This window comes from Electrophorus electricus, chromosome 15 (genome assembly GCF_013358815.1).
Source record: "Electrophorus electricus isolate fEleEle1 chromosome 15, fEleEle1.pri, whole genome shotgun sequence".
NCBI classification, from domain to species: Eukaryota; Metazoa; Chordata; class Actinopteri; order Gymnotiformes; family Gymnotidae; genus Electrophorus; species Electrophorus electricus.
The window spans coordinates 11,109,259-11,137,235 of record NC_049549.1 but is presented as its reverse complement, the minus strand read 5'-3'; the positions used below and the strand labels follow the sequence as shown (position 1 = coordinate 11,137,235).

The 27,977-nt window shown below is 40.6% G+C and overlaps 1 protein-coding gene across 1 annotated transcript; it reads right to left on the bottom strand.

Annotated features, from left to right (window-relative positions):
- Window positions 1-1,656: 1,656 nt before the first annotated feature.
- grik1b (glutamate receptor, ionotropic, kainate 1b) lies at window positions 1,657-27,735 on the bottom strand. Its single transcript, XM_035534254.1, has 15 exons — window positions 27,354-27,735; window positions 17,731-17,898; window positions 16,239-16,496; window positions 15,019-15,200; window positions 14,864-14,917; window positions 13,559-13,732; window positions 12,902-13,045; window positions 10,704-10,811; window positions 9,068-9,181; window positions 8,777-8,980; window positions 8,261-8,484; window positions 6,843-6,961; window positions 6,211-6,428; window positions 4,119-4,344; window positions 1,657-3,728 (listed from the first exon to the last, which is right to left on the bottom strand). Exons 1-15 carry the CDS (start codon window positions 27,436-27,438, stop codon window positions 3,439-3,441), a joined length of 2,568 nt encoding a protein of 855 aa, XP_035390147.1. The 5' UTR covers window positions 27,439-27,735; the 3' UTR covers window positions 1,657-3,438.
- Between the last annotated feature and the right edge of the window lie 242 nt (window positions 27,736-27,977).

Sequence of the window (27,977 nt, the reverse complement as noted above, 5' to 3'; positions counted from 1 at the left end):
CCCTGCATCCAGAAGCCTGTTTCGAACCGTCCTCGCTGTGCGATTCACCCCACCTGCTGCATGCCATTCTTTTTGTAGGTCACTTCACGTCAGCTTACGGTTAAGTGACATTCAAATGAGATGGCGATCATCACGGTCGGTAGAGAGTCGTTTTCGACCTCTGCCAGTCTGAAGCTGTTGTCCCATGTGTTTGCTGCTTGACCTTGTTCTCATGACCTGCAGTTTTCAAAATTTTCAAGATGGAAGCAACCTGACGCTCAATGTATCCCTCTGCCAGTAAAGCTACAATTGAACCCTTCTTTGCCTCATTAAGAACCTTTCTTTTCAACTCTTCTGTCATGGTCTGTAGCTGTATTTTGACTAGCACTGCTTTTCCCATCCAGCTGGTTCTATAACGAGAGAATAGTGATGACAGCAGCAGTGTTTTTTTTCATACTCCTGCTCGTTAGAACAGGATTCTGTTAAGGTGATCACCTATTCAGCATCTCATTAAGTTGAATGAGGTGTGTCTATAATACTCCCAATATCTAGCCTCAGCTGAACTCTGATGAAAAGCTGGTATCACCATAGCTCTTCCAGTCTGAAATCTGAATTTGGATCTGTATCTGATTATGGACAGGTCTGATGAATGTTTTCATTAAGTGGCCTCGGCTGGCGGGCCCTGTGTGATTTATATAGCAGGGCATGTGTTTGGCTGCTGTGTCTGGAGGAACGCACACACTCTGCGCTTCTGTTGTGGCTCACCTATAATGGTCATGCATAAGAAGGTCTGCATTGATGTGCGGTCTTACTATGACAAAGGTTCCAGCAAGGAGCTCAACATCACGAGTCAATAGAAAGACTATGGCAAATAATTTTCCTCAGCTAAAAAGTTGCTGTTTTGGAGAGAATTCATTTTCTACCATCAGTGATGTTATATTGATGTGTATGTAAGTCATGCGCTGGACACCCAGCATGAGGGACATGCCCACTGATTCTCACATACACACACACACACACACAACGCACCTGCCCCACTCCCAATTACCAAATTATTGATCAGGAGCAGCTGTGCCTTGTTTGCCTCTTGTTTTCTCCCCAGATGTCTCCTCCAGCGCTGTGCATTGCTCATCTATACAGTGCCTGAGAACGACACTCCATGTATAGCCTGCTTGTCAGCCTTTCTGTGCCTTTAGTTATTACTTCCAGTGTGTTTTAGTTTCATTTGTGTTTTTTTGTGCAGTTCGTTACTGTGTGCACTTGTTTATCCTCATTATGGAGAATAAAGAAACTTGTATTTGCACTCATGCCATACTCATACATACGCACACACATGACAGAAGTGAAAATAATTAGACCTGAATCTGGTTAGCGTGGATCTGGGATTTCAGCAGTGGGTGATGAAGTCTTTAATACACCACTGATGTGCATGTGAAACACATAGAGATTGTGTGTGGTTGTGTGTATGTGGGTGTGCATGCACACACAAGCTTGTATCAAACATGAAGTGCCAATGGTGCATGTGGTAGATTAGTGGTTGATGTCTTAGTAGGCATATGTGTTTTCCCAGGATGATTTTCTGAGGAGACTGTCAAATCTGCTTAGACTGGCTTGAGTTAATGAAGACACAGCTATGACTTCCGCATGTTTTCAATTTACAGACAGAAAGTAATGATAGAAAAGAAAGTAGAAAACATCTTTATTATATTTTGCAAGGAGACGATTCAAGGGAGTTTACAAATGTCTTAATATTAAACTCGACAAGTCTTATGCTTTCAGGGCTCATAATCAAAATGTATAAGACAGGTATGCTATACCTAAAACAATGTGGAATTTCTCCCAACATAATGTAATCTCACCCACCAACATCACAAGACCCAGAAAAATCTATAGCCTTGCCCAAATATGCCTCCAAGCCTTTCCTAAGCAGACCATAAATGTCAACTACTAAATGAATTGGCTGCAACTACTTTAAATAACATGTAAACACACAATAACACACAATGCACCTTCAAGTGAAAACCTGCTAATATCTTGCCAGTGGCTGCATCCGTCTGATCTTTCTCCTGTAAGTAGAGTGCAGTGATTCTAGTGATATTGTATCTGCAGGATATAATATCTAGCTGAGAGCTGAACCTGCACGAGGGTCTGCAGTATCAGCCAGATTTTTATTGGCGTGTAATGGCTCCAGAGCTCATCTTCGAAGCTCAAGGACTGTCCTTTGATGGGCTTAGGCCTAGAGCTGAGGCAGATATTATATGGAAACTAGGAGACATGCAAAAGGAGTGATATCAGAAGACAGGCAGGACGAGTGTGAATTTCACGTGGGGGAGGGGGGGGGTTCTGGGCAAGCAACAGTACCCGAGCTGAGGCGAGACGCAATTTGGCAAGGAATGACTGACAGGAAGCAAAATAAATGTTTTTCCTACTCACATAACTCTCAGAAGCGTGATATAATTTTTACTTAGTATGGAAGCTTAAAAAATGCTTAGGGATTTAGAACTTGTCCTGTAAAGGTATACCAGGCAGGCGCTGTGATCAGAAAGCATTTTTAATGCGATAGGGCTCTTAAAACCCTCTGATTAGAAAATGTTTTTTTTTCTTTATTGTATGTTAGGACAATACAGATTAAAAATAAAATGATCCCCCTGTGATTAAACTCGAAATATCACTGTCTCTAGTGACAGATCTCAGAATACTCATGGACAGTTTTAATTAAGATACACATGCATTTAAACAACCAAAAGCCTTGTATGCAGGACATGAATATGGAATTAAATGAAACAAAAAATGAACGAAAAAAAGAAAACTACAGAAATTTCTTTAACATTTCAAAGAGATAACTGGAACTAGCAGAATGTTTACTAATATTTTCATCCGTGACACATAATATGAAGGTAGACATTATTATTTTGTAATGGCATCCAGAATTAAATAATGTAACAAAACAACACCTGAATTACAGTAATGTGAAAGCATGGCATCTCAGTGTTTAAACCTACTATTTTGTAAATCTTGTGTTTTTAAAATGTCTGTGTTCAAATTAAATTAATTTGTCCAGCATCAAAAGCAAAAGCTTTTCAAAATGGCTATTACAAGCCATTTTGTTTTTGTAGAAAAAAAAAAAGAGTGTGTTACTATAGGATAAACTTACATAGATATGTGCTACTCTATGAGATTTTTTCCAAAGTCTCTCATTACTTTTGTGGCTGTTCAGGAACTAGCCCACAGATCAGTGTACTTCCTTTTTCAGTGCTGGTGGCCTATAATATGCAATCTGGCAATGCTGTGTCCTTGTACTCTTTGTGGACAGCCATCGCTGAACCCGCACAAATATGGCCCATTTTTACTCCAAAAATATTCGCAAAACAAACACACAAACAAACAAACAAAACAAAACAAGCAAGCAAGCAAATGGCACCACTGTGAGGCCAGACGAGGTCCTGCCATTCCTCGGACTCAGAACTTGCTGTGCAACTCGCACGGCCTGGCGCTCACCTCCTCCGTGTTCGGGTTCCATCTGGACTTGTAGACAAACTCGCCAATGGCCACGAAGACAGAGAGCACGAGGCCGGCGGCGAGGACGATGAAGATGCCGCCGATGTTCTCCACGCCCAGCGCGCTCGTCTCCTTGCCGTCCTCCTCGGGGCAGTTGCTGCCCCTCCACCACTTCTCCTTCATCATGTGCAGCTTGCCCTCCTCCTGCAGCTGCAGGATGGCGATGGTCACCTTGTCACGGTACGGGGAGCCTGGCCAAAAACAAACATATCTCCTGCATTTACACTCATCTTTACTGGATATTATTTAGCCATCTGCTATGATATCATAATCCTGCAAAATATTTGCTGTAGAAATCAAGCATAATCAATTAATTGATCGTGATGAATAATTTATCGATAGATTGATCCACCTAATGTGCACCACGTAAAAATTTTTAAGTTTGTTCCCTGACTACAGGCTACAGGTTTATCTGATATGTCTCCTATTTGTATTAATATCTTTCACCACTTCAGAGAGTGAAAGTATTATAGAAATGTAGCCTGCCAGAGCAAGATATTAACTGCGCTGCAGCTGTGTACAGGCACAATTTTACTGTTTGTAGCAGAGTTCCTTGGTGAATTTGACCCTAGCTTCCTCACCAATAGGAGTGCCCACCCCGTAGCCCTTGGTGTCGATGAGTCCCCCAATCTGGGTGAGGTTGCAGTTGCGCTGGCTGATGTACTCGATGCTGGTGGACTCCATGAGGAGGGCATAGTCCGTGGACAGCACTCGTTGGATGCCCTCCTGGTTGTTCTTTACCAGTGCCGAGTTCTTCCTGCTGCTCATGAAGGCCCACATCTTCTCGTAGGTGGAGATTTTCGACTTCTGCCAAAGGGAAAGGACATCACTAGCACACAGTGAGCATCATGCAGACATTCAGTACCATAAACTGTGTTGGGTGGTTAAATCAGAGTGTTCAGAGGAACTGCTGGGTTAGTTCATTAAACGGGCCATTCCACTGAATGGGTGCCATTTCTGTCACATGGACATTATATGTGTAAATATGCATGAAAATAAACTGCACAATACCTTTTATTATTAAGCAAAGTGATTTACACTTTAGTGCAATTGCAAATTCAAGGTATATATTTTAAACAAATAACTACATACAACACTGAAAAAAAACCATTTGTTTCCTGTCCCTGCTGCATGACTAGACACTTTATCAAGAAAAGTAATTGCTAAAATCTTTTAGAAAAAAAACATGTTTTACATTGTTGTGTGATTCTATATTACATATAAGATTTTTATACATTTTTGTCACAAGAAATCCATAATATTGTAGTTAAAATACACAAGTTACACATGTCCCAAGGTTTCACTCAGTCTTATTACCCTAACACAATCCCCTATCTTAAAAATGTGAAAGATTAAAAAAGTAACATGTTAATATTTGCATTTATTACACAAATATACATTTTTGGTAAATTGTTATTATTAGCCTAGTGAATATATTTAATGTATTTGCTAATTATGTCAGTCCTGTTACATTTAGTCCTGTTACTCATGTAAAGAGGACTGAGTAAGAGGAATGAGTCATGTTCTGTCTTATTGATGTATTAATGAGAATACTAATTCACCTGATTTTTAAGTTTTGTAGTTGAAATGACTGAAGTCGTTGATGTTTAAGATTAGAATTACAATGTGAATACATGGAGCCAATCTACTAAGTGCTGCAGAGAAAGGCTGACACTATAGTGCCCGACAGGATGCTGACAGAGTGAGAAATATTTAGAGAAGCAACATGAGAAATGCCTCATGAAACAGGATGTAGACTCAGGTAGGAAGAGAAGTACAATCACACACACAAAATAGAGATGCATGCACACACCTATGGGCACACATTCCTGTTAACCAGAGTTCATAAAGTGTTACTCTAAAATTCTAAAAAAATAAAGGTAATCACACTTCTTTTTAAAATTCTATTTGGTCTGTCATTCATCCAATTGTTTTAATAAATGACATGATAAAATATTTATAAATTTGAGGTTTATGTCTCATTTAAAAGGAAAAATGGTTTAGCATTTTTAGAAAAATACTACTTGCGTGCCTTTATAGTGATTTTTTTATTCACAAATGCCAATTATTTGAACATGTAACCAACTATTTCTTTAAAATGCACACTTTCTTGGGGGAAATCAAAGGAATTACCTGACATGCTTTTAAACATGATTTTTAAATGACACATGAGTTTTGGTAACAGGACTTTTAAGGACTTCCGCTTAAAAACTTTGCAAAAAATGAAATAAAGTTTTGAATATGTAAATATATGTGTTATTAGATTCAATGTTGAAAAAAGATAAAAATTGAAGTTTAATTTTTCAGTAGTTCAACAAGCAAATGGCACCCATTTGGTGGAATGGCCTAAATACCTAAATTATAAAATAAAGGAAATGCATAATACAAAAATCTCAAGGTGCCTAAGGCAGTCTGGTGCCATATCTGGCTCTAAAAATGTCCTAAGAATAGCTTTAATGCAAGAGCTGGGTTTCATGTCTTACTCTTAGCCTACCACAACCAACCTAAGAGAAGCCTCGTGTGAATGTTGTTTGACCTCAGGGGTTGTAGAATGTGTAAGTGTGTATTTGTGTGTGTGTGTGTGTGTTTAGTTTCACCTTGAAGCAATTAGTATAGTAGGTGAATGAATCCCTACAGTAAATCCCATGGAGTGAGTGTGTGTGGTGGTCTTACCTTGAAGAAGGTCATAGTGGAGCCATCTCTCACTGCTCCGTACTCAATCTTGGTCTGCTTGGCCAGGTCGTCGGCTGAGCCAATCGGTGAATCCATGCGCTCCACGGTGAGGAAGGCAGCTAGGTTAGCTGTGTATGAGGAGATGATGATGAGGGTGAAGAACCACCAGATGCCTCCTACAATTCTTGTGGACAGGGCCTTGGGCATCAGTTCAGAACCTGAGGGGGAAAGCACAATGCGTTAATATATAGTTTGGTTTTGATTTAATCTGTTGTGATTACTGCCTCATTTTCTCTAACCATAATTATCCAAACAGAGACTTTAATTTGGCACCCAAAAATGTCTGAAAATCAACATGAAAAATGTAACGGTAAGAATAAGTGCTCTCTCATCAGACTTCCAGCATTATTATGTTGCACTCTGAATTATTATATTATCAAACAGCAAAAAAGACACACACTTAGCAATCTATTTGTGCCATAACAAAAATTACTAGAATCTCACTTTAAACTCACATCAGAATCAAGGAGGACAGTCTATATAATCTAATAAAATAGGGACAAAGGAAATTAGTAATCTGTAATATATTTCCATTAATCTGTAGTTTATTTAGATGATCTTATGTGATATACCTTGCTGCATAAGGGCTCCAACACCAAACCACATGCTGTTAATTAGAGTAAAGTTGTTCTCCACAATGTCAGAATCAGGGTTGCAGGGGTGAGGATTGTACCATTCATATGGAGTGAATCTGCACAGAGAGACATAAACACCTTGCATGGCATCCACAAATAGGGGGAGTATGAATTGTAACGTATTGGCAATGTCATACTGTAGGTGTCATGATCTGTGATAAAGACCTCCATTTATTTCACTGTTATTTAATCACGTTTATCACAGATGTTTTGAGTCTGAACAAAGGGAGCCGTGGGTGTTGGGGGGGGGGGGGGGGGGGGGGTTGGACAATATAAACTATAAGATGAGCATATTCAGGACAGTAAACCTCCCTTTACAATCACTCCCCTTTATGAAACAGACAGATGAAACAGAGGTCACCTTGACTTCCACAAATCTCTCTTCTGCATCTGTTCTCCAAGTGCAGAAATGAAGCAGAGGGATAAGATTCACTAAACTGACAAAGCCCTTCTAGAGAAACAACAGCAAGCAGATCCCTTTAACATTAGCTCACCTCTAACAGCTGGGTTCAGATCTCCCACCCCAGATGAGTTGTCTGAGCCATTAGGGCATGGTATTAAATGCAATGTGTTTGCCAAAGCACTGGGCACAGAGACAAGAACCTTTTAATCACAATCCTGCATTCCTTTTAAGGACTGAAGCACAGACAGTCAGAGGGATAAAAAAAAAGAAAGAAAAGTGGTCATATGTCTACCAAAGAGTAAAGTGCACTTAGTTTCAATTTGTGGGGGATCAATTTTAGGGCTGTATCATTTGGAAATTGCTTTATTTCTGCATGAAGATGCCTGAAACAGGTGGGTCAGTCAGCACTGTCTGTGGGAGCCAGTATCAATGTCAGAATCACCCAGTGTATTACTAGGTATTAGATGCGTTTAATGAATTAATCATCTCTGCTGTTTCTTCACATTACTTGATGTGACTACAACTGTTATTTATATTTATTTTTATCAAAGTGGTTTAGAAAAGTGTTTATGAAATGCTCTAATGACGTATATCCTACCTACAACATGCAGTTAAATTTGTAGCCAATTTTGACTGTGCAAGCGGCCTGACGCGCAGAATATTAACTCGATTCACTCTTTTAACTTTCCAGACATGCTCAGTTTTATTGCTATTTCTAAATTTCATTAACTCTCAGAAAATCAGAGAACATGTTTAGACTTATGGAGCAGAGTATAAAACATTGGCCTGCTAAGTCTATTTTCTTTTGAAAATTGAATTTACATATTTTTGCAGGCATGGAAATTAGGTTTATACCATCCTTTTCCAGACTACTGTTCTCTGCAGGCCTTTGTCAGAACCATAAAAGGTCCATGCAGGCCTGTTTCAGAACCCCAAATCTAGATCTGTTTACCTGGCAATGACGAAGAGTACACAGCTGACCCCAAGACAGGCAAGGAGCACATACATCCAGATGTCGGGCGAGAGAGGGTTCAGGAAGGAGAAGACGCCTGGGTTGGTGCCATTGGGCTTGTGGTAGAGGATGGAGATCCCCAGGGTCATGAAGGGCTTGGAGAAGTCAATGACCTTCTCCCTTACATAGGTGATGGTAAGAGGAGCCACAGCTAGGTCAGCCACCTGCAAAGTGGAACAGGAGGCGCCTCAAAGACAGCTTGCTGCCTGGACATGGACCAAGTGGCACAGATCTGAGAGTATGTATGAATAACGCCACTGAGATGGAGAATCTCTGACCTTAAGTGTTAAGATTCATAACTTTTTTATTACTTGTGACTTTTGTTGTTTGGGTTTGGTATGTTTAACATCGCCACTAGCTGAACAGGAAGATGCTGATTGAATTTCAGACATGTCTAGAAAGTAATGTAAGAGCACTATGTAGACAAAGAATTCAAAGAAAAATGATTGGATTTACGTGATCGATGAGCTCGCGGACCATTCCATTCCACTCCCCCTTGTCATTCTGGGCACCGTATTTGCCATCTGACACTAGTTTGACCTCATAGGAAAACCCAAGGATGTTGGACAGTTCCTTCAGCAGGTCCAGACAGTAACCCTCGAACCTGTCATTTCCGTACAGTGGCTTGTCTGACTTCTTATACATAACATATGGGTGTTCCTGCCATAGATCCATATTACAGACCATCAGTGGAAGAATATGTCATCAATTTTTAAAAATGAAGTATCCTCATAATACTATAATTACCAGGATAGTTGTGACAATTAAGGTGCGGTTGGCCATGGAGTCCGTAATATTAGCTGTCTTCTCTTTGCCGGTCTCTGTCATATTAAGGCCTGAATTTGAGTTCCACACCCCAATCTGATGTAAACAAAGAACCACTTATTGTCACACATCACAAACATTCTGAGGGACAACATATAATCTGCACAATCTGAATAAAAATATATATGCATACAGTCTAATTTGTATTAGGAAGACATATCGGACTTGAGTAGAATGCGGCAACAACTAAGAACAGTAAGAGCAGGACTTCAATGGAAAGAAAAGGTGGGGGACAGAATCCACATATACTCGTTAGACATGTAGCAAGGAAAAAAGTCTCTGCATAAAGTGGTTCCCATAGCTCTTACGTTGCCTATCTTAACGAACTTAAGCACCTTTTCTTAAATACATTAAACAGATGTACTATGGCGGTCAGGCCTTTGGGGTACACCAAGCTAATCTTATCCAACAGTGTATATGGATCACACCACTGAGGTGGAGACTCTCCTGAGTCATGATGTTAGACACAGACAGCTGTGGGTGTAAAGCTGATAAAGACGGAATCTGATAAATGACAGCAATTACTCCTCCATCTCTCCCAGAGGTGCGGAGAGTGACAGGGAGACAGAGGAGGGAGGGGAGGGGAGGGAGGGGAGTCTTTTGCTACTCTTCATCCCTTCAGTTTGAGTTTTGCTGTCAAAAGCAGCCTCTGCTCTGCGAGCATACAGGAAGCAGTAGGATAAAACACTGAAAGCGTCTGATTAGCAATTGACCCCAGCTGCTCTATTTACTGGGCCGAAGAGGGTAAAGGCAGACTGACTGAGCATTTAATGATTATGGCCAAAGGTTGACACAGAAACTGCTTGCATTGAATTTGGGTGTGGTAATAGAGCTAAATAAATGTTGCTATGTTCATATCTTGTGGTATATATCATATATGTGGGATATATAAGTAGCATGTATAATTAGGATGGTGAGGAGAAACATTATTATTCTGATGTTTTGCATCCACATTTATCTCTGACAATCTGGGTTTATTCACTGCTTGGTAATGTGCAGTCACTATTAAACTTAGTAACTTGCCTCAAAATTAGCATAAATGTACTTGGCACTACTTCTGCAGACAGAAAAGATTACTAATATTAAAAGAAAGTGGTAGACTACTGGCAGACCAACGTTAGGAGTTGCAAAGAAAAAAGAAGCTTAAGGGCTACGGAAAGGAAGGAGAAACCCTAAGGACAGAGACCAAAACAAACCCAGCAACAGACTTGTGAACGTGAAAGGGAAAATGAGAAGAAAATATAAAGGATATTTGAATAGCAGCTCTGATTTATTACAGGAAAAAGACATTGTGCAGGAGGCTCATGCATGGGAGGCTCGGGCTTGGTTCAGCCACGTCAGGTTTATCCAGCTCCGCTCCATCATTACATATTAATGAGGTCATCACTATTAATGATTTTCTTGTTGTAATAACATTCCTCACTTTAGTAATGAGGTCATCGTCATAACAATGTCACTACTGTTGTTATAATAAGGTCATCGCTTTAATAATTCTGCCACTGCCAGTGTAATCTCCAGTGTGGCAGTACTGAGTGAGCAAGGCCATGCGGGTGTTCACCTTTTCCATGCTGTCCTCTCTCAGACTGATAATGTCCAAGTCAAACTCCTTCCTCTGGCCGTCTGTCTGGTTTAGAATTATTTGCCCAGTCAGTCCATTCCACTGGGCCTGAATACAAAATCAGAGAAGAAGAAAAATGAGTTCTAGTGACGAAAGGACATGTACTATTATAATATTAAAAATATAATTATAATTATTAATTCCTATTAATAATTCCCACCACCAGCTGAGAGCAATCTACTGTGCAGCCTCAATACCAACTGTGAACAGGGTCAACAGTACAACAACTGAAACACTCTGAAGGAAGTGCAGAATTTGAGTGTTCTTTTGTCTTATTGCTGAGGAAATTGCCTCGGTTCCCGGAGGTTTGCTGTGTTGCAAGCTTATAAGAGGTACAATAACACAGGGGTGCTTCACATCAATGACAGCGTGTCTTTGTTTTTACATTGGGCAAAGCAAAACACGGCAGGTTAATATTAATTACAATAATCTTCATCACCATTAGCATCACTGATATCCCACAATATAGGCCAGAAAGTTAAAAGTTTAACCTATCTCCAACATGGCCACTAGCTAACGTTAGTGAAAATAATCCTTTGTGAATGTAATCCAACTGTATAACTACTTACCTAATACATGATTATGGGAGAGCCACAATCGCTCCTCACAGGCAACAAGGTTAATGCCATCTTTACTGTCAATCACCTTGTGTTTACCACAGATTAGTAGGCAGTGTTCTCCTGGCATCTGTTAAATCGAGGTTTGTCCATCAGACTGCCACCTAGCCAAGCATGATTCATCACTCCAGAGAACACGTTTCCACCGCTCCAAATTGCAGTGGGCATTTCACCATAATAGCTTACACTTGACAGGGGCAATTCTAGCAAGGTAGACATGTCATGAACTGACTGAGCTAAGCTGGCATCCTGTGCCACTTTTAAAGTCCCTGAGCCCTTCAGTACACGCCATCCTACTGCCAGTGTTTGCCTCTGGAGACTGAGTGGCCGTGCACTTGATTTTATCCACCAGTAAGTGTAACCCATGCTAAAATGGTGTCTGTTGTAAAACTATGCCTATATATTATAAGCAGTGAGGTGAAGCATCAGGCTAATTATCACTGCTCAAATGAGGTCATGTTCCTTTAAGGGAATGCTAGACTAACAACTGTCTGCAGCAGCAGTGAGCAACAGGTTTATGGCAATCGGAAAAATGTGCATACTGAACCTTTTCATAAATTGGCTGTACCTCAATTGTTGAATGGTATCCAATTTGATGACAGGTTGGAAGTCTTCTTAAAGTAGTGCACTGGTCCCTGGAAACTCAGCATTCTCAACCAGTGTTGGTGTTTGTGGTGTAAAGTGGTCCTTTCAGCGAGGATTGTCTGGCATTTTAATCTAAGGTGGAAAGTGAGTCTGCATACACTGCTGGACAATTGTTTTTTCCATGTATAAGGTTTTGCAGGCCTTCATGAATATTTTTGTGGGGGCTCTGAGGACAGCATATAAATGTTTTCTTTTGCCAAGCATGGTCATTTCTGGGAGAAATATACTTTACATTATATTGAACAAAGACACTTGAGTTAACACATTGGTGATACTGTTAAACCATGTATGGTAATAATTGTAGCAAAGTACAGAAGGTTTCCAGAGAAACAGATGTTTCAGCCAGTGGTTCTTCACCAGCTGTACAAGAAAAGTGCTTCTTATATATATTGTTTGGTTGCTGCTTTTTGTTTGTTTGATTTTTGTCTATATTTGAAGAGCCCCATCAAATTTAATACAAGAGAAAATAACATTACATTCCAGTCCAATTTCTTTCTCATTTTGAATGGATCAAAGACAGAATACAGCTGGTCAACATGCAAATTAAAAAGTTATTTTCCTATCTAGTGATAAAAATACTACATGGGTTTTATTTGCCATGCTATTGTTGACATTTTCGGTAATAATTGTTACATTAGAAATGGGTGTTGCTGAAACATGAAAACTGAATAATTAGGAGGGACACTCCATCTGAAAATGTCTACCATGGATGAGGTGCGTTATGTATAAGAAAGAGATAAATAAATCACACTAGTGTGCACTGTGTTCTGTGAGGCTGGTGAGTTTGGAAGGGCAGTTTCCATTGAGTTTTCCACTGAGTTTGTATAAGCAATGGCTTGAGGGACCATGTGGGGATCCCTGTAGAGATGCACTCACCTCCTTGAACATGCTAATGAAGCGTGAGCCGAAGCGCCAGGGCTTGTGTCTGTGGCACTGCAGCGAGCTCACGGTGATCGGGGAGGCCCGCTGCGATGCGGCGGCCACCATGTACACGGCGTCGTACATCAGGGCCGCCTCCGTCTGGGGGAGCGAAACACAGGTGAGCGGTGGCGTCACCGCGAACCACGGTTCTCAGCACAGGCTACCGCTCAAACACACCTGATGGAGCGGAGGCAAGAGATTCCTGGTACCCTGCCATGCTGAAACGAGTGCGCCAGAGCAGGGAAAGATACTTAAGTGGTCAGTGCTGTGGTTTTGCAGGGCTATAACTGGAACTGAGGCCTCTTCAGGGAAATGCTGAAGGAACAATGAAGCTTTCACTATATTGGAAGCTTAAGGGCTATTGTTGAAATAGAGCACATGAACTGCTCTCAGGCTTTCCCTACAAGCTTATTTCAAGTCAAAAGGTTTTTTGACACAAGGTAAATTCCATTAAAGCAATTTCGAGTGCCTATTAAATCAATTATTAGAACAATACAGAGAGCCCTAATTTTGTACTGTTACATAGAAAGCTAACTGACAAAAACCAATCAACAAAAAAACTTTTCTGGGAGTCTCAGTGCTGTACCATAAAAAGAAGCCATGAGGACTAACCGTCATCATGCCCTCCATGAGGCCACTCTCGGGTCTGGGTGGAGACTGTGGTCTTTCCATGGACCATTTCTCCAGCACTGAAGTCACCTGAGGCTTGTCCACATTGACCAGGCGAAAGCCTGTCATATTCACCCCACTGTAGCGGTACGGCTCCAAGTCCAGAGCATACAGATCCTTCAGGACACACACACACACACACACACACACACACACATCCAGCATTGCCACACACTGCTACATATCCTACAGTACACATACCTGATATAGTCTGCTCCTATTACAGATACTTCAGTACTTGCACCCATCACACACTATTACAGATCCTTGTAAAGTATTAACATATCATTAACATACTAAAGTAAGTGACCTACAGAAGACTACCTGCAGCTAGGTTTACTAAATGTTAGATCCCTAACATCTAAAGCACTCATGATAAATGAAATTCTCACAGATCATAAATGTATTGTACGCTGTCTAACAGAAACCTGGATCAACCTAGCTTAGAGATCAAAACAACCAAACCAAAATAGTATACTTTTAGCTGTTCTGCCATAGCTAGATCTGCCATAGTCCATCTTTGCACATTATAGTTCCCTAATTTACACACCCCCGTACCTGGACATGCCTTATAACCTATTCTCTCTTTCCGCCAAAGGTACACCTACCACTTATGTTATGCTGTCAGCCTGTTTCAGCTGCCATGGCTCCATCCGCCACCCCGATTCCCCCTGCTGTAGCCCACCACACCCCCACCCTAGCCAACTACTTCTCCACTGCCCTTGATGTATGTTCTCATGCAGGATTAGTTTCTGACACGTGCACACCGTTGAGACCAGACTAGGATTTCTAGAAAATTGGACTAGATATTAATTGTTTATTTATTTATTTAGTTAGTTATTTCCCCCCCCCCTTCTCTCTCTCTCTCTCTCTCTCTCTCTCTCTCTCTGTCTCTCACTATGCGTTCTGCTCCTTATTGTTTATATTGTTGCTATTGTGGTGTCTGTTGTCAGCCAGAGGAGGAGGGCCTCCCCCTTTGAGTCTGGGTTCCTCCCAAGGTTTCTTCCTCATGCTCTAGGGACATTTTCCTTGCCACAGTTGCCTTTGGCTTGTACACTGGGGGCTTGGACTCGAACATTTGTAAAGCTGCTTTGCAACAACAACTGTTGTAAAAAGCTCGGTATAAGTAAATTTGACTTTTACTTTGGCATATGCCTGATGCACACACACCTACAGATCCTATAACAAATAGTGGCCTACAGAAATGGCTGAAGAGCTCTCTCACATGGTCAGGGGTGTGTATATTACCAGAGTGGTGAAGAAGAAATGGTAGTACTCAGTCATCATGCCCATAGACAGTAACTGTAGAGAGAAAGAACACCACAATTCAGCTTCTGTGTTACCTGTTCCACAACCAGGTGAGTGTGTGCTACCTGTTCTATGACCAGGTGTGTTTGTGTTACCTGCTTTAAGAGTTCAGCTGAGCTCTGGTATGAGCAGTCGAAGATGACGCAGAACTCCTTGCCTTTCTTCATCTCCTTCAGAAGTGGCCGAGCATCTTTGCTCCCGACTGGAAGCTGCCTGATCTTGATCTTAATGCTGTATCGGGATGGAGCTTTGATCAGCTCCTGCAGACGAATCAGACCTTCAAAACAAACAAAACACATAAAAAGCACCACAATTCAAAACATTTATTTGATAAAGCTTAGCACAGTGAAGATGCACAGAAAATATCGGGAACCCATAAAGTAGGTTATGTAAGCAACAAATGATGCTTAGCAGTGTTTAAATATTTAAGGTCCCCCACAAATCATTTCAGAATTCCCTGCTTGTTTTAGAAATTGCATTAATGCACATATTCAGCTCAAAAAATACAGCATTGTATATCATATTAAAATTATGTTATTCTATTTCATAAAGTTCCTCTACAGGACTTAATAATTCCTCCGAAGAATGACATTGCTCAGTGGAGCAATGCAGAGCATTTTTCATTAATATAAATAACACATCTGTTTTAATATCCAGCCTAGAGACTCACTTTATTAAGATGTATGGATACAATAGTGAAAGTGCACCCTCCCCTAACAGGGGCCCTTTTATCAAGAAATTATTTATAAATTGTCTAAAGCATTTCTCAGCTCAACTATGTATCTCTTATGGCTCATGGATCCAAATGTAACCAATATATGTGCTTACTTGATATTTATCAGAACATACAGATTTTTTCCCTTATTTTGAGCTAGTACTTGCTAGTATACTAGTACTTGCATCAAGGATATGATCTGCTTAAACATGATTCTCCTAGTATGTAAGCCGAAATGAACTGAGGTCAGTTTCTGAGAATTGGCCAAATTAATCTCCTTATACTCAAGGTCAGCACCTATCTGTCCTATTCCTAATAAAAAAACTCCCTTACTAGTGAGATAAGAAAGCTTCCTGTAATATAGGCAAATCAATGCACCTCTGTTTTATTATGATCCTGATCTTCAATGGATATCTAGTGAAGATATTCATTATATCCATAAATTCTTTTGTAGATTTTGTCCCTGTCTATATACAGGAATACTAATGGAAGCGCAGTTAGAGATCTGATTAGTCTGAAGCTGCCTGAGAGCAGTAGCTGGTCTTCCAGTAGTAACAAGGGACATTTTATTTGTAAATGGGAAATGCCATTGAATCCCACCTGTGGCATCCTCATAGACTACAGTAACCGTCTTCCACTTGAAAAACTGCACAATGTCCAACACAGCCCGGCTAATAGAGGCGTAGTCCGGGTGGAGGTTGATGTAGAAGCTGTCCCTGTTGTCCACAGATGGATGTTTCCAGCGAGTCTGGATGTGGGGCACCTCCAGGGCATTACAAATGGACTGCACTGCACTCACCGATGAGCTGTGGGAGGGCCCAAAAACGGCAGCCACACCTAGGGCCAGCTGATCACATGCTAAGGGCAGGGCAGGAAGAGGAAAGAATGGAGTTGGGGCAAAGTGGGAGAGATATTTTAGTGGCAAGTTATGGCAAGGCAATTGGGATACAAAGGCATAGTGAAAGAGAAGAGAGAGTTGTGAGAAGAGAGAGTGAACTAAATGAATGAATATGAAGTCCACATGCAAAAAAACACAAAGTCGTTTCATGACCCTATGGGTCGTAATGTGTGGTTAATTTTCTTTGCTGAAGTCTGTCTTTCTTTTTCACAGCACGTTGTAAGTTGGGTCACATGGAAAGACGCAATTGGTCACCAGCAGGGGAAGCAAAAAATAAGAGGTTTGCAATGAGAGGAAGAAGTCGGATGCTTCCTTCTGATGCAGTTTCTCTCACGCTCCCTGTTCTCTGACTAGTAGCCCAAGCCATGTCTGGGTAGTGCAGAAACAGCCCTGGCTAAAGTAGTTAATGGTCTCAGATTGAATACCAATGATACAGATGACACCTTTGGTGTATCAAAAAAATTATACTTGCTGTGGTAGACATCAAGGTTCAAACCTTGAACCACTTTTATTCTCACAAAAAAATCTACACGTTACTTCTGTTTTTTTGACCCCAGAGAGAAATTTGAACATATTACTCCTGTACTTTTACTTCCCATTACTGTCAGTACATATAAAGCACTGAAAGGTCTTGCTCCCGCTCATCTCACTGAATGTCTTCATCCTTAAACACCATATTGTTCATGTTCATCCTCTGCCACAGCCATGCTTTCCATTCCATGTACTAAACTGTCTAATGTGGAAGCAAGATTCAGTGCCATTGCTCCCAAACTCAGGAATGCTCTCTCACAACACATCCATGACCACACTATCTTCCTTTTAGAGAAGAATATCATTTACATTACTAAATGAGCAAGTAATATTCTATAGTTTTACATTTTCCCTATTTCAAACATTTAATTCTCCATATTGTTTTTAATTATATTTCTTTGCATCTTACATATTTCTTACTGTATTTTAGTTGTTGATATTGTCTATATTTTCTTATTCTAGACTTTATAAAGATACCTTGGGTTTAAGAAAGGAGCTATATAAATAAAACATCATTATGATTATTATTATTATTATTATTATTATTATTAGTAGTAGTAGTAGTAGTAGTAGTAGTAGTAGTAATAGTAGTAGTAGTAGTGGTGGTAGTAATATTTTTTATTTGATAGAAAACATTGGAAAATGCACTCAGATGGCTCTTACCTCTACGAGAGGCCTCAAAACTGTCAAAAAGATTGATGCGCTGGATGTCATAGGTGAGCGTAATGTTTGGCATTAGTGTCCTGTTTCGATTGATGTTTGTCACAGCAAACTTGAAGGCCAGTTCTTCTACACTGACCGGCTCGTTCTCCAGTGTCTCAAAAATGCCCCCTGTAAGCAGGAATGACACAATTACAACCAATGACCTTTCATCACACACACACACACACACACACACACACACACACACACACACACACACACTTCAATCTAATTTAGAATGCTTCACACAGTATTAAAATATTAAACATGCATTATCTAAAGTATACAGAACTGTGTGCAAATTTCCAGCTAATCCTGGTTTTTGTAAGAACTAATCATAGTGCTGTTTTGGCAATGCTGGAGGGGATTAATTGATCTGATTAGATCATTCAAAACACATTTCAGCCTAGCCTTCCATTGAAAAAAAGCAATGAAAACAAACATAAAAAACTCAATTCAATAATTGAATTGACATGTATCTATTATCCAGACAAAACTTCTGCAAGTCTGTGGAAGCATAAGACCCTTCGAGACTTGGATAACCAGTGAGAGCAGCGCAGCAGACAGGAACACAGGCATCCACTTCTTATCCTTATGTAGTAATTGGAAGCTATGATGCATCCCTGCCTTGGTTTTCAGTGCAGGGTGTCCCTATCTACCCTCCCTGGTACATCCCCCGGCTGAGCATGTGTGTTTGGATGGGGATTACGGGGTTCAGCTGTCCTTCCAGATAGTCTGGCTCACTGATTGCTTCTGCAGCATGCTGGGGCAAGGCCAAATATGTCACGGCTTTTCTGTCACACATGTGATCTCATTTGTCGTCTGGCTTCTTTAATCCATTTGGCAGTGACAGCGGATGATAACTATACCACAATGCCCACCGAACTGCAAATGCTTTGTAGAAATAAGCACATCACTCCGAAGTGACAGATTTATCTGCTCTGAATCTGATAATATGAGAAAAAAAAAGACACTGGAAGCAAAAGACAGATCTAAAAGAACAGTGTCAGGGTGCCTCACCCTTCAGCTAACACACTGAACATTACTAAAGAATTCTGCGTTGTAAGTAAATCCCCTCCCAGTGAAAAATCCCATTAGCCTTACAAAAACCCAAGTCAGCCATTACTCATACACCAGCACACTGAAATGAAAGAGCACCGTGGTGACATGGGTCACACATGGCCATGTCTTCCATGCTCGATAGATCACATCCAGCAACCAGGATGTCAGCATCATGTATAAATGCTATCATGTGTTTGGGAGGAGTGGTCAGTTATAATACTTAATATAAGTCATAAGCAGTCACTGTTCATTAAGAGAAAGCAGAGGTTAACGTATATCTTATCACACAAATGTACCGACATACTTCAGGCAGATCAGTTCAGAAAATTAAAGACGACATTTCCATTTGGCACTCAAAACTTTTATTTGATGTTGTTTTTTTCTCTTAATCTGAACTGCAGACATTTTTTTTCCAATCCAGCTCAATTTCTTTTTAAATTGAATAATGTGTTATGTATTTGACACAGAATAAAATGAAATCATGCATGTCCCCCCTTGTTGCTACGAGAAGAAAACAGCAGGATAAACTGCTGTCTGCAGTAACAAGGTAGAACTGAGCTGTCTAAACTGCCCTGGGAGTGCACTGACCTTTGCACACCTCAGTGCAGCTGTCAGAGGTGCAGTCCCACGTGCTTTACAAAAAGTCATAGCAGGCCTCCTGAGTGACGAAACAGAAAAGCGTTCGCCCTATTTTCGAGGGTTCGCTGATTCGAGCCCCGACAATTCAGCGGGCATCCATGGCTGGGAGTCCAAGGGAGCAAAAGTGACAGTACTCTCAGAGAGGGAGGGATGGTATTACTCAGACAGGAGTAGGACAAGATCAGACTAGCACTGTCAGTCAGACTAACACTAGCCAATCATGGGTGTCTATGTGCTTGCGCTTGCTGTTAGCACTCTCCTCTGAATGTGTTTAGCTGCCTTGTACCTAATTGTTACATCATTCTTGAGTTAAATGATGAAAAAAGTATTTTCAAGAAGTACTATTCTATATATCTTTACTATTTACCATTATAAAGCAGGTGTCATGATCAGTCCTTCCCGGGTTCCGTGTTTTCCCTGACTTGTGTTTTTTTTAGTTCTGTGTCATAGTTTCGTTCTCTCCGCCCCTCGTTTGGTTTTCCACACCTGTCCCTTGTTAAGTTCATGTATTTAAACCATGTCTTGCTCCCTGTGTTTTGGCTGTTCATTTGAATGAATTGTGTTTATGTTGAATGGTTGTGTTTATGTGATTGTGAATGTGTTGGGTGGTACCCCGTGTATCCTAGCCTTTGTGTTTCTTAACCCTGAGTTTTCCTTACTCTTTGTTATAGCCTGCTTCCCTTGTTTGCCTCTGTGTGTTTGTTTTGTTAATCATGTACCCCTGTCGGCTCTTTGACCCTGGACTGCTTTAACAACTATGATTCTGGATTTGCCCCTATTAAATCTCGCTCTTCTCCGCACACGAGTCCACCTCCTTACCGCTCAATGTTACACCAGGTAATAATATTAGGTGAGATATTAGGTTCATTTGAGTAGTATCTGAGCAATACACGTTACCTGTAGTCTAATTAAAAATAATTCTAATTAATTGTATGATTTTGTACACAGGCATCTGAATATGAAAACATGTCATAACTTCTTTGCAGGCTGAAGAACCATGGCAGCAGAGCAATAGTAATAACATTGAGAGAGTAAGCTATGGTGGATGCACCAATACCGTTAATGATCTGAGTCTTGCCAGTGACTCTGCTGATCCTTGAACTGGAATACCTTCCTGTACATGCTAAATATGATTGGACTTGAATGACAGACATTACGTGTGAATTAAATGATTAAAAGATTATGGACAAAAACTGGAAAGTTTCATAATGTCATTTGTAATACAAAGACGTGTTACAGTCTTGACCGCGACACATTTTATTGAGTGACAGTCATTTTGTCACCTCAAACTGTCTCCAGGAAATCAACTCTTCCTTTTGTTCCATTTCTCACAGCTGCAGGGCAGTTCCCCTTGATCTATCCCATCTATCCCACCTGTTTCTGACAAACCCCTGGATAACCCATAGTGAAATAGTAGCTGTTGATCCCACATTCTATGAAAACCCACCCGCGTGGGATTTGCTGTGATAGGTTGGGAACGACAGAGTAGAAGGGGGGGTGGGGGGGTTGTGGAAGGAAGGAAGCTTCCTGATGCTGATTGTCCTGGGACCTTGGTCTTCAAACCCCCACTGTGGTGAAGGTGGTGGTCTTGCCTGGGTTAAGCAGACACCTTGAGATCTGTGAGAATTCTCCCAGCTCTTTGTCAACAGCGTAGGGTTTTACTGGATAACTTGAATAGTTTATTGATTGCACTGATAAGGTTATATAAACAAGGTATTCGGTAACCAATGCGCTGATGCATTTTTACATAATTTACAACTGCATGCATTTGCATGCATTTTGAGAAGGAAGAGAAAGGCAGAGAAAAGTGTGCACACGTTCACCCACATATAACATGTGCACACATAAACACAGACAAAACAGATTTCAACTGAGTTCTGCATTTAAATTTAAATATTTATGTAGGGCACAATGTGTTGTTGGCAATAGTTGTGTTTGCAATTAAAGTTTTATTCAGGCATGGAGTGAGCCAGCCATGTCAAGGGCCGTGCTCTGTAAAATCCTGACTGTAAAATCTGTAAAATCCCAAGTGACTACAGTCAAAGCTGTCAATATGTACAAAAAACCAAATATTAATCTAGATTACAGTGATGGGATATACCAACAGCAACATCTCATCATTAAGGTGCTAGTGACAGAGCTTGATATCACGGGTTTCTGCCTGATGCCTGGGTTTCTGCCGATGATGACCTATTACCACTTTGTGATTCTAACATGTCTTCTGCTTTGTGTCACTTCAAAAAAAACCCTGAACTTCAATAAGAAAGCTAAACATTTATTTGGGTGCACTGCAAAACCATAATAATAATAAATAAAAAAAATAATAAAAACATTGTAATAAAAAAAGAGTTCCTAAATGCATGGCATACAAGACCGCTCAGGTCTGACGACACCTTACACCTGGTGACACCTGGCTACTCAGACATGCTGATGACACCAAACTAATTCTGTATTTCCCACCCTCTGACACGCAGTTTCCCAGACGTATCTCAGCATGCTTGACTGACATTGCATTGTGGATGACAGCCCATCACTTGAAGCTTAACCCCAGTAAAACTGAGCTTCGTACATCCCAAGAACTACCCAACCCTTACCATGACCTCACAGTTTCCTTCAAGAACTCCCTGGTATCACCATTTGAAGATGCTTGTAGTCTGGGCATAACTTTGGACAACCAGTTCAAACTCATTCTTGACTCATGTTTCAAATCTGGCCTGTTCTTGAATATTTCTCCTTTGTAACATATGAAGGAGTTGGCTCCTTCTCTCACAGGAAGCTGCCCAGGTGCTTGTGCAGTCTCTAGTCATCTCAAAGCTAGACTATTGTGATGCATATTGCCCGTTTTAACGGCAAGTTTGGTACACCCTCACACAATGCACAGCAAGCACTGGAGCTCGGGAGGGGTTTGTTCAGTTTTGTTGCCATGGGTCCCAACCTGTAAGTATGCATTATTATTTGTGGATTTGTGATGTTTAAAGCAAACAAAGCAGCTACTATAAGTGTTCAAGTGTGGAGTTGTGGTCTGTAGTGCCCAGCTTTAGGCTTCTCAGCTAATTATGTTAACTTGGCAACTAATCTTAAGATAATCAGCTGCCCACTTTTACATAAAACTATGGAAACCTGTTTTATCACTAGATGTTAAACAGTGTTCAAGAGTGGAGGTGGGTTTATGATTACAAGCGGTAATGTTACGGTTGCAATCCACCGTAGGCTTCTGCTAACCAGCTAGCTAAGTTTCTATTGACCTGGTATGTTTAAACATGTATTATGCCAATTTCTGCCTGCTGGCATAGAATTGCAGGTATGTTCATAGGACTGGAAACCACTGGACACTGTAATGATTTCTAACATTTCAAACACACTGGTATTTATAGCTGCTCGGGAAAGAAGGGTCTGTCTGCAGACGGCAAGACAGGACAGAATGTGTAGGAGCGGAAGTGCTCTGCCAGGTTGGGGGGGACCTCTAACAGAGCATTTCAGGGTGAAAAGAGATGTGCAGCATGAAAAAAATAATGCGTTTTTGGAACATTAAAGCATGTAAATCTATTCTAGTAGACTCCAAAAATACAATTATGAACTTTAAAATCAGCATCAAAGGTCTCCTTTAAACGTATACCAGTAATTATCCAAAATCACTAATCCAGTCTTGGCATGCAGATTAATACGGTTTGGGTGCTTTAAATTTGTGACCTTGTTTCAGTCACCAGGTCAGGGAGATGACTAATTGTAAAGAACAGAAAAACTTTATAGAATGTGTGTCCATTATAACATTTAGTATAAATACTATATTGTACATACATTGATAACACAATCTATGCTACGCATAGGCATGTATAAATAAATGTTGTGCTGCTTTTAGTTTTCAAGTACTTTGTGTATGCTAGGGTTTAGTTCTTGGTTTTGTTCTCTCAGTGTGTTGTTCCTTGTGTGAGTTCTTTCTAGCCTCGTTCTGGTTCTGTTAGTTTTGCTCTTGTGTTAGTTAACTGCCTTGTTTTCCCAATCCGCAGAAACGTAAATGAATATGGGACATCCGCAGTCTGCTTCGTCATGTGCTGCCAGCCTTGTCACATGGAGGAGCACTGTGCACTTTAAAGTCACTGTAACGACGTAGAAATGCACTATAACCCATACCCTAAAAAGATTTGGGGATGTAGGCATTATACATTAGCAAATACCTTTGATTTTTCTTGAATGCATAAAATCAAATGTTTTGTAGTATTTGTAAGATCTAACTGTGTATCATGCCTGATCTTAACAGGTCATTAGTGAAGGTAGTAATTAAACTATGAATTATGATGTGGATAGCTGATTGAACACTCTGTGACAACTACCAATTTCATATCAGAACACAAGATTAAATGAATTGAGGCAATCAATTTTAACTGATGATTCAGAAGTGGAAATTTATTTTGGGGGTATATCTATGAATGTCTGTAATATAGTGTTAAATTACAATTAACAATTGTAACATAATTAATTATGTGTGTGACTATACTTAAGTGCGGTTATAATGGTCTGTTTCTTGTATTAAAAGCAATGATACATGGCACCTAACATGTTATGAATGCATATAGAAAGTATTATCATGACTACTGCAAAGGTCAAACAGAACACAAATGATTTATTTGCCCCTGAATTGAGTGGGATCTGAGTCTGAGTCCAGAACTCTTACCTAACTCTAATCCACCCCAGAGCTATTCATCTTTAAACTTCACTCTGCAAGGCAAAGTAAAGTCATTTTAGTTATGTAATTTGAAAGTTGTCAGTTTAATATGATGGCTGTTTCTTCCCCTTGTCCTCTCACTGCTATTGACATAAGACACTGTTCATATTAGTCACAGAACTAAATTACAATGAGGGCAAAGAATCAATCCTCCCTCAATGTGTTAATTAGCTACAATGGAAATTAATCTTATGGGCCCTGTCTCCTACCCTGAATTAAAACATCAGTGTAACTCTTGAAGTTAACAGGATTAAGGTGGATGTGTAAATTCGCTCCTTGTACGATGAGATGGGAGCTCAGGATGTAATTGCATGCTGCCTGTTCTCACTTGCTGGCCTGTGTTTTGATCTTCTGTCTCCCATTTGTCTTTCAAGGACCTGCCCGTGGTTCCCACTCTCATTCCTTATCCTTGTAATTACATGCTTTTCATGTTAGTTTCAGTGTTGTTACTGTTGTTGATTATTCACTACTAAATAATATGCTTGAATAAAAACATATTAAGTCAGAGGCGAAGAGGTTCAAATAGCTCTGTTCTGTTCTGATTTCCACCAGTGTGTGTCAGAAAATACCTAATACACACCACATCAACTCTTCGTGGGTCTCTCCATGTATCATCACTTGCACTTAATGAGGACATGCAAATTTCACTGTTTAAGCAACTGGTTCACACATGGGTACCTTTTGGAATTTTGCTTTGCTGTCTCCTGGGTACCAGGAGGTGAGGTTGCAATTCTGCTGCTTAAATTGGAACAGATATAGTGGCTAGTGTGGGGACTGTATGATTGGATATTATTCTTGGACAATGATGATTGAAGGCCTAGTGGCCGAAACATTCGTGTTTTTATTCCTGAGTCAATTAAATACATTGCATTGTATACGAGTGCTGTCTGACTGTTTCTACTAATTTGGCAGTATGACCGGAACAATAATACCCTGGGACAGACAAACCATAGTCAAGAGCAGGACTCATAAAATGGTCATTCTGTGATTTATCTATCTAATATCTCTGATTCTTAATAGATGTTATGATGAAAAATTCTTGATGTGTGTAATTTTAAAGCTGAACCAAATGACCACTCCTGTTGGGTATACCACAAGATGAATGTCCCAAATATTTCTATGTTATTATGGCAAGGCCCAAATCACCATCCATTTTTAGCCAATGTTCAGCAAATACAGAAATGAAAAACATAAGATAATAATAAATTTGAATTAAGCCAGCCAATCAGCTAAATGACCATTTTTCCATACACATCTCAGAAAAGTGATGGTGTAGAATCAAAGAACATCAAAGACTGAGCACATACCATGTTCATTTAAGACCAGCTGGACACAGATGAACACGATGGATGTTATTTCAATCATTCAAATCATTCATTCATTCAAACTTTTCTGTGCAAGATGTCATAGGTATATAAAGATAGATAGATAGACAGATACAGACAGACACAGAGAGACAGCGAGAGAGCACTGTTTTTTGTGAAACAACACTCAATGCCATGTGGGGGTGCATGTAAACGACCAGAGCACAATGATGTCACTGTTCTGTCCAAGCTTTCACGCAGGATTCCAAAGGCCTGCCTAGCCCACATCTCTCTATCCCAGAGCCACACAAACACATGCGTGCATGCACATGTGCACATCCACATGTGTGCCTCGTTGATACGTGAGCCACTGAGATCCCTCTGTGTTCTGCTGATATCACTGTTTACATTTTTAATGAACTTAGTTCTACTCCCATCACTGCACTCCAGTAGATTCCCGAGTCATATCCAGACAAAAATGCCTCATTAAATCACAAACCAAGAGGGCCACACTAAGGAGAGCAACAGACAGGCTAAATCAGCATCGCCAGCCAGTTTGAGTGGTTTAGTGTGATGCTCGGTGGACACAGCAGCACCCCGTTATCAGAGCAGACAAGTGTTGACCGTGTTCTGTGTGGCTGTCTCAGACTTGGAGCTGCGATCCACAGTCAGATTAGCACAGATGGATTATTGGGAAATACTGAGTACAGGCAATGAAAAAAAAAGTAATGGCTGATCAGGGGTCAGAATCAGGTGGTTATAAAAGCATGCAGCATAAGGAAAACATTGTGTGTTCAGCAAGTGGTTCCAAACAGAATGACAAAGATTAGGCAACACCAGAGAGAGAGAGAGAGAGAGAGAGAGAGAGAGAGAGAGAGAGAGAGAGATGATATTACTGCACGCATCTTAAATGAAGCAAAGGTGATGAAAGGTATGCTCCGCTAATTTCTATCAGTAAGGCATAGATAAAGATGTTTGATATGTCTACATCGGTGACCTACATTTATGCTCGAGCCAGATTCAAAATTAGATTTTGGAGGTCAAATCCTCTGTGATGTGTAGATTACAAAATGTCAGGGTCATGGGCTCTTTGTTGCAGAAAAGGTGTAAACAAACAAAAACAATAGCAACAAATAAATAAAGAATGCCGAAGTAGCATTATTCGTCCTCACCACGTAAGGTATAAAACCAGAACAGATGCTGCATCATAACTAATAACCCGGCTCTTCATTCCACAATATCAGGGTTTGTTCGGATCAACAGCAGGCCATTGCGAACTCTGATTAGCGCACTGACTGTTGCGTTAAATCATAAATAAGGATTACACCGATTAAAGGATTAAAGTAAATATGCTTCTTAATGTGGCATTAACTGAATAGGCTAGTCCATATTGCGCACGAGCGCAAGATGTTGTCCGCGTGTGTTTGAAAATCGTAGACACCGGAATCTATCAACAGGTGTTTTGCAGCTAAACGCTGTCTTCGCTTTAAAAACGAACATGCAAACAAAGCAACACAAGACAAACAAATAACTAGCTATACAATTCGTCCACGTGCGTCTCATATTTTTAGGAATGAGTTTTATTAACCCAATCCAGAAACACACATTCTAAAACCTTTTGGGTCCCGACACATAAAAACACTGCAGTATTGTTTATAGATAGTAATGCGTGCGTGCGTGTTTGTACGCGTTTTCTAATAGCGCAGGTTTACCCTTTTTCACATGCATTTCAGGTTTTCCAGCGCTTAACGGCCAATAACGGAGTATCACACCTGATTTACAAGTACCATTCATATGTCCAGTAGACTAAAACAAAGATTAGTCAAATAATCTACTGTGTAAAATAAAATACGTACCAATTCGCAAGACTTGCTGCGAACTCGCACACAGGTCTGTTATGAGACACAGCAACGAGAATAACAGTCCTTTCCTTTTCGCCATGATACTCGGGCAGAGTTGGTTTTTAACATTGGTATCCTTCTGTCAATTCATGCCAACAAGAGTACCGCTTAACATTCCAGTCCAAGCGTAACTGCCACGCGCCTTTTTCCTGTCATTCATCTTGGTGCCAGCACGCGTCTCCGGCATGCGTCGGTGCTCAACTCAAAACGAGCTCCGCCTTTCCTTTTACGCGCCCACACGCGTAGATCACTCAACACTTAACTGTTACCCCGAGTACTCATTCCAGGTTACAAAGATTTGGGGCTGCGCGGACAAACCGCGGCGCGAACGTCGCTCTCCGTGCGCGCACTCAATACTGAGAGTATAGACAAGATGTTGATCCTCAAACGTCCGTCCGCAGGATTATCTTCCAATCTGGCAGCAGTCGAGTCCTGGCAAAGTCTTTGCTCCGGTTACACGGAGGAATGATTAAATATGTCTAGCAGCAGTGCTGGAAACGTATATTTAATCCATGGAGCGCTCCGTGGAGATTAAGCGCCTCTTCAACATATCTTGCCATTGCATTATATTTAGGAAGC

Coding starts and splice junctions, on each gene's coding strand:
- grik1b (XM_035534254.1), bottom strand. CDS start 27,438: ATGGCGAAAAGGAAAGGACTGTTATTCTCGTTGCTGTGTCTCATAACA. Junction 17,899..27,353: donor GCAGCAAGTCTTGCGAATTG/GTACGTATTTTA, acceptor TCCTGCTTACAG/GGGGCATTTTTGAGACACTG. Junction 8,981..9,067: donor TAATTGTCACAACTATCCTG/GTAATTATAGTA, acceptor GATCTATGGCAG/GAACACCCATATGTTATGTA.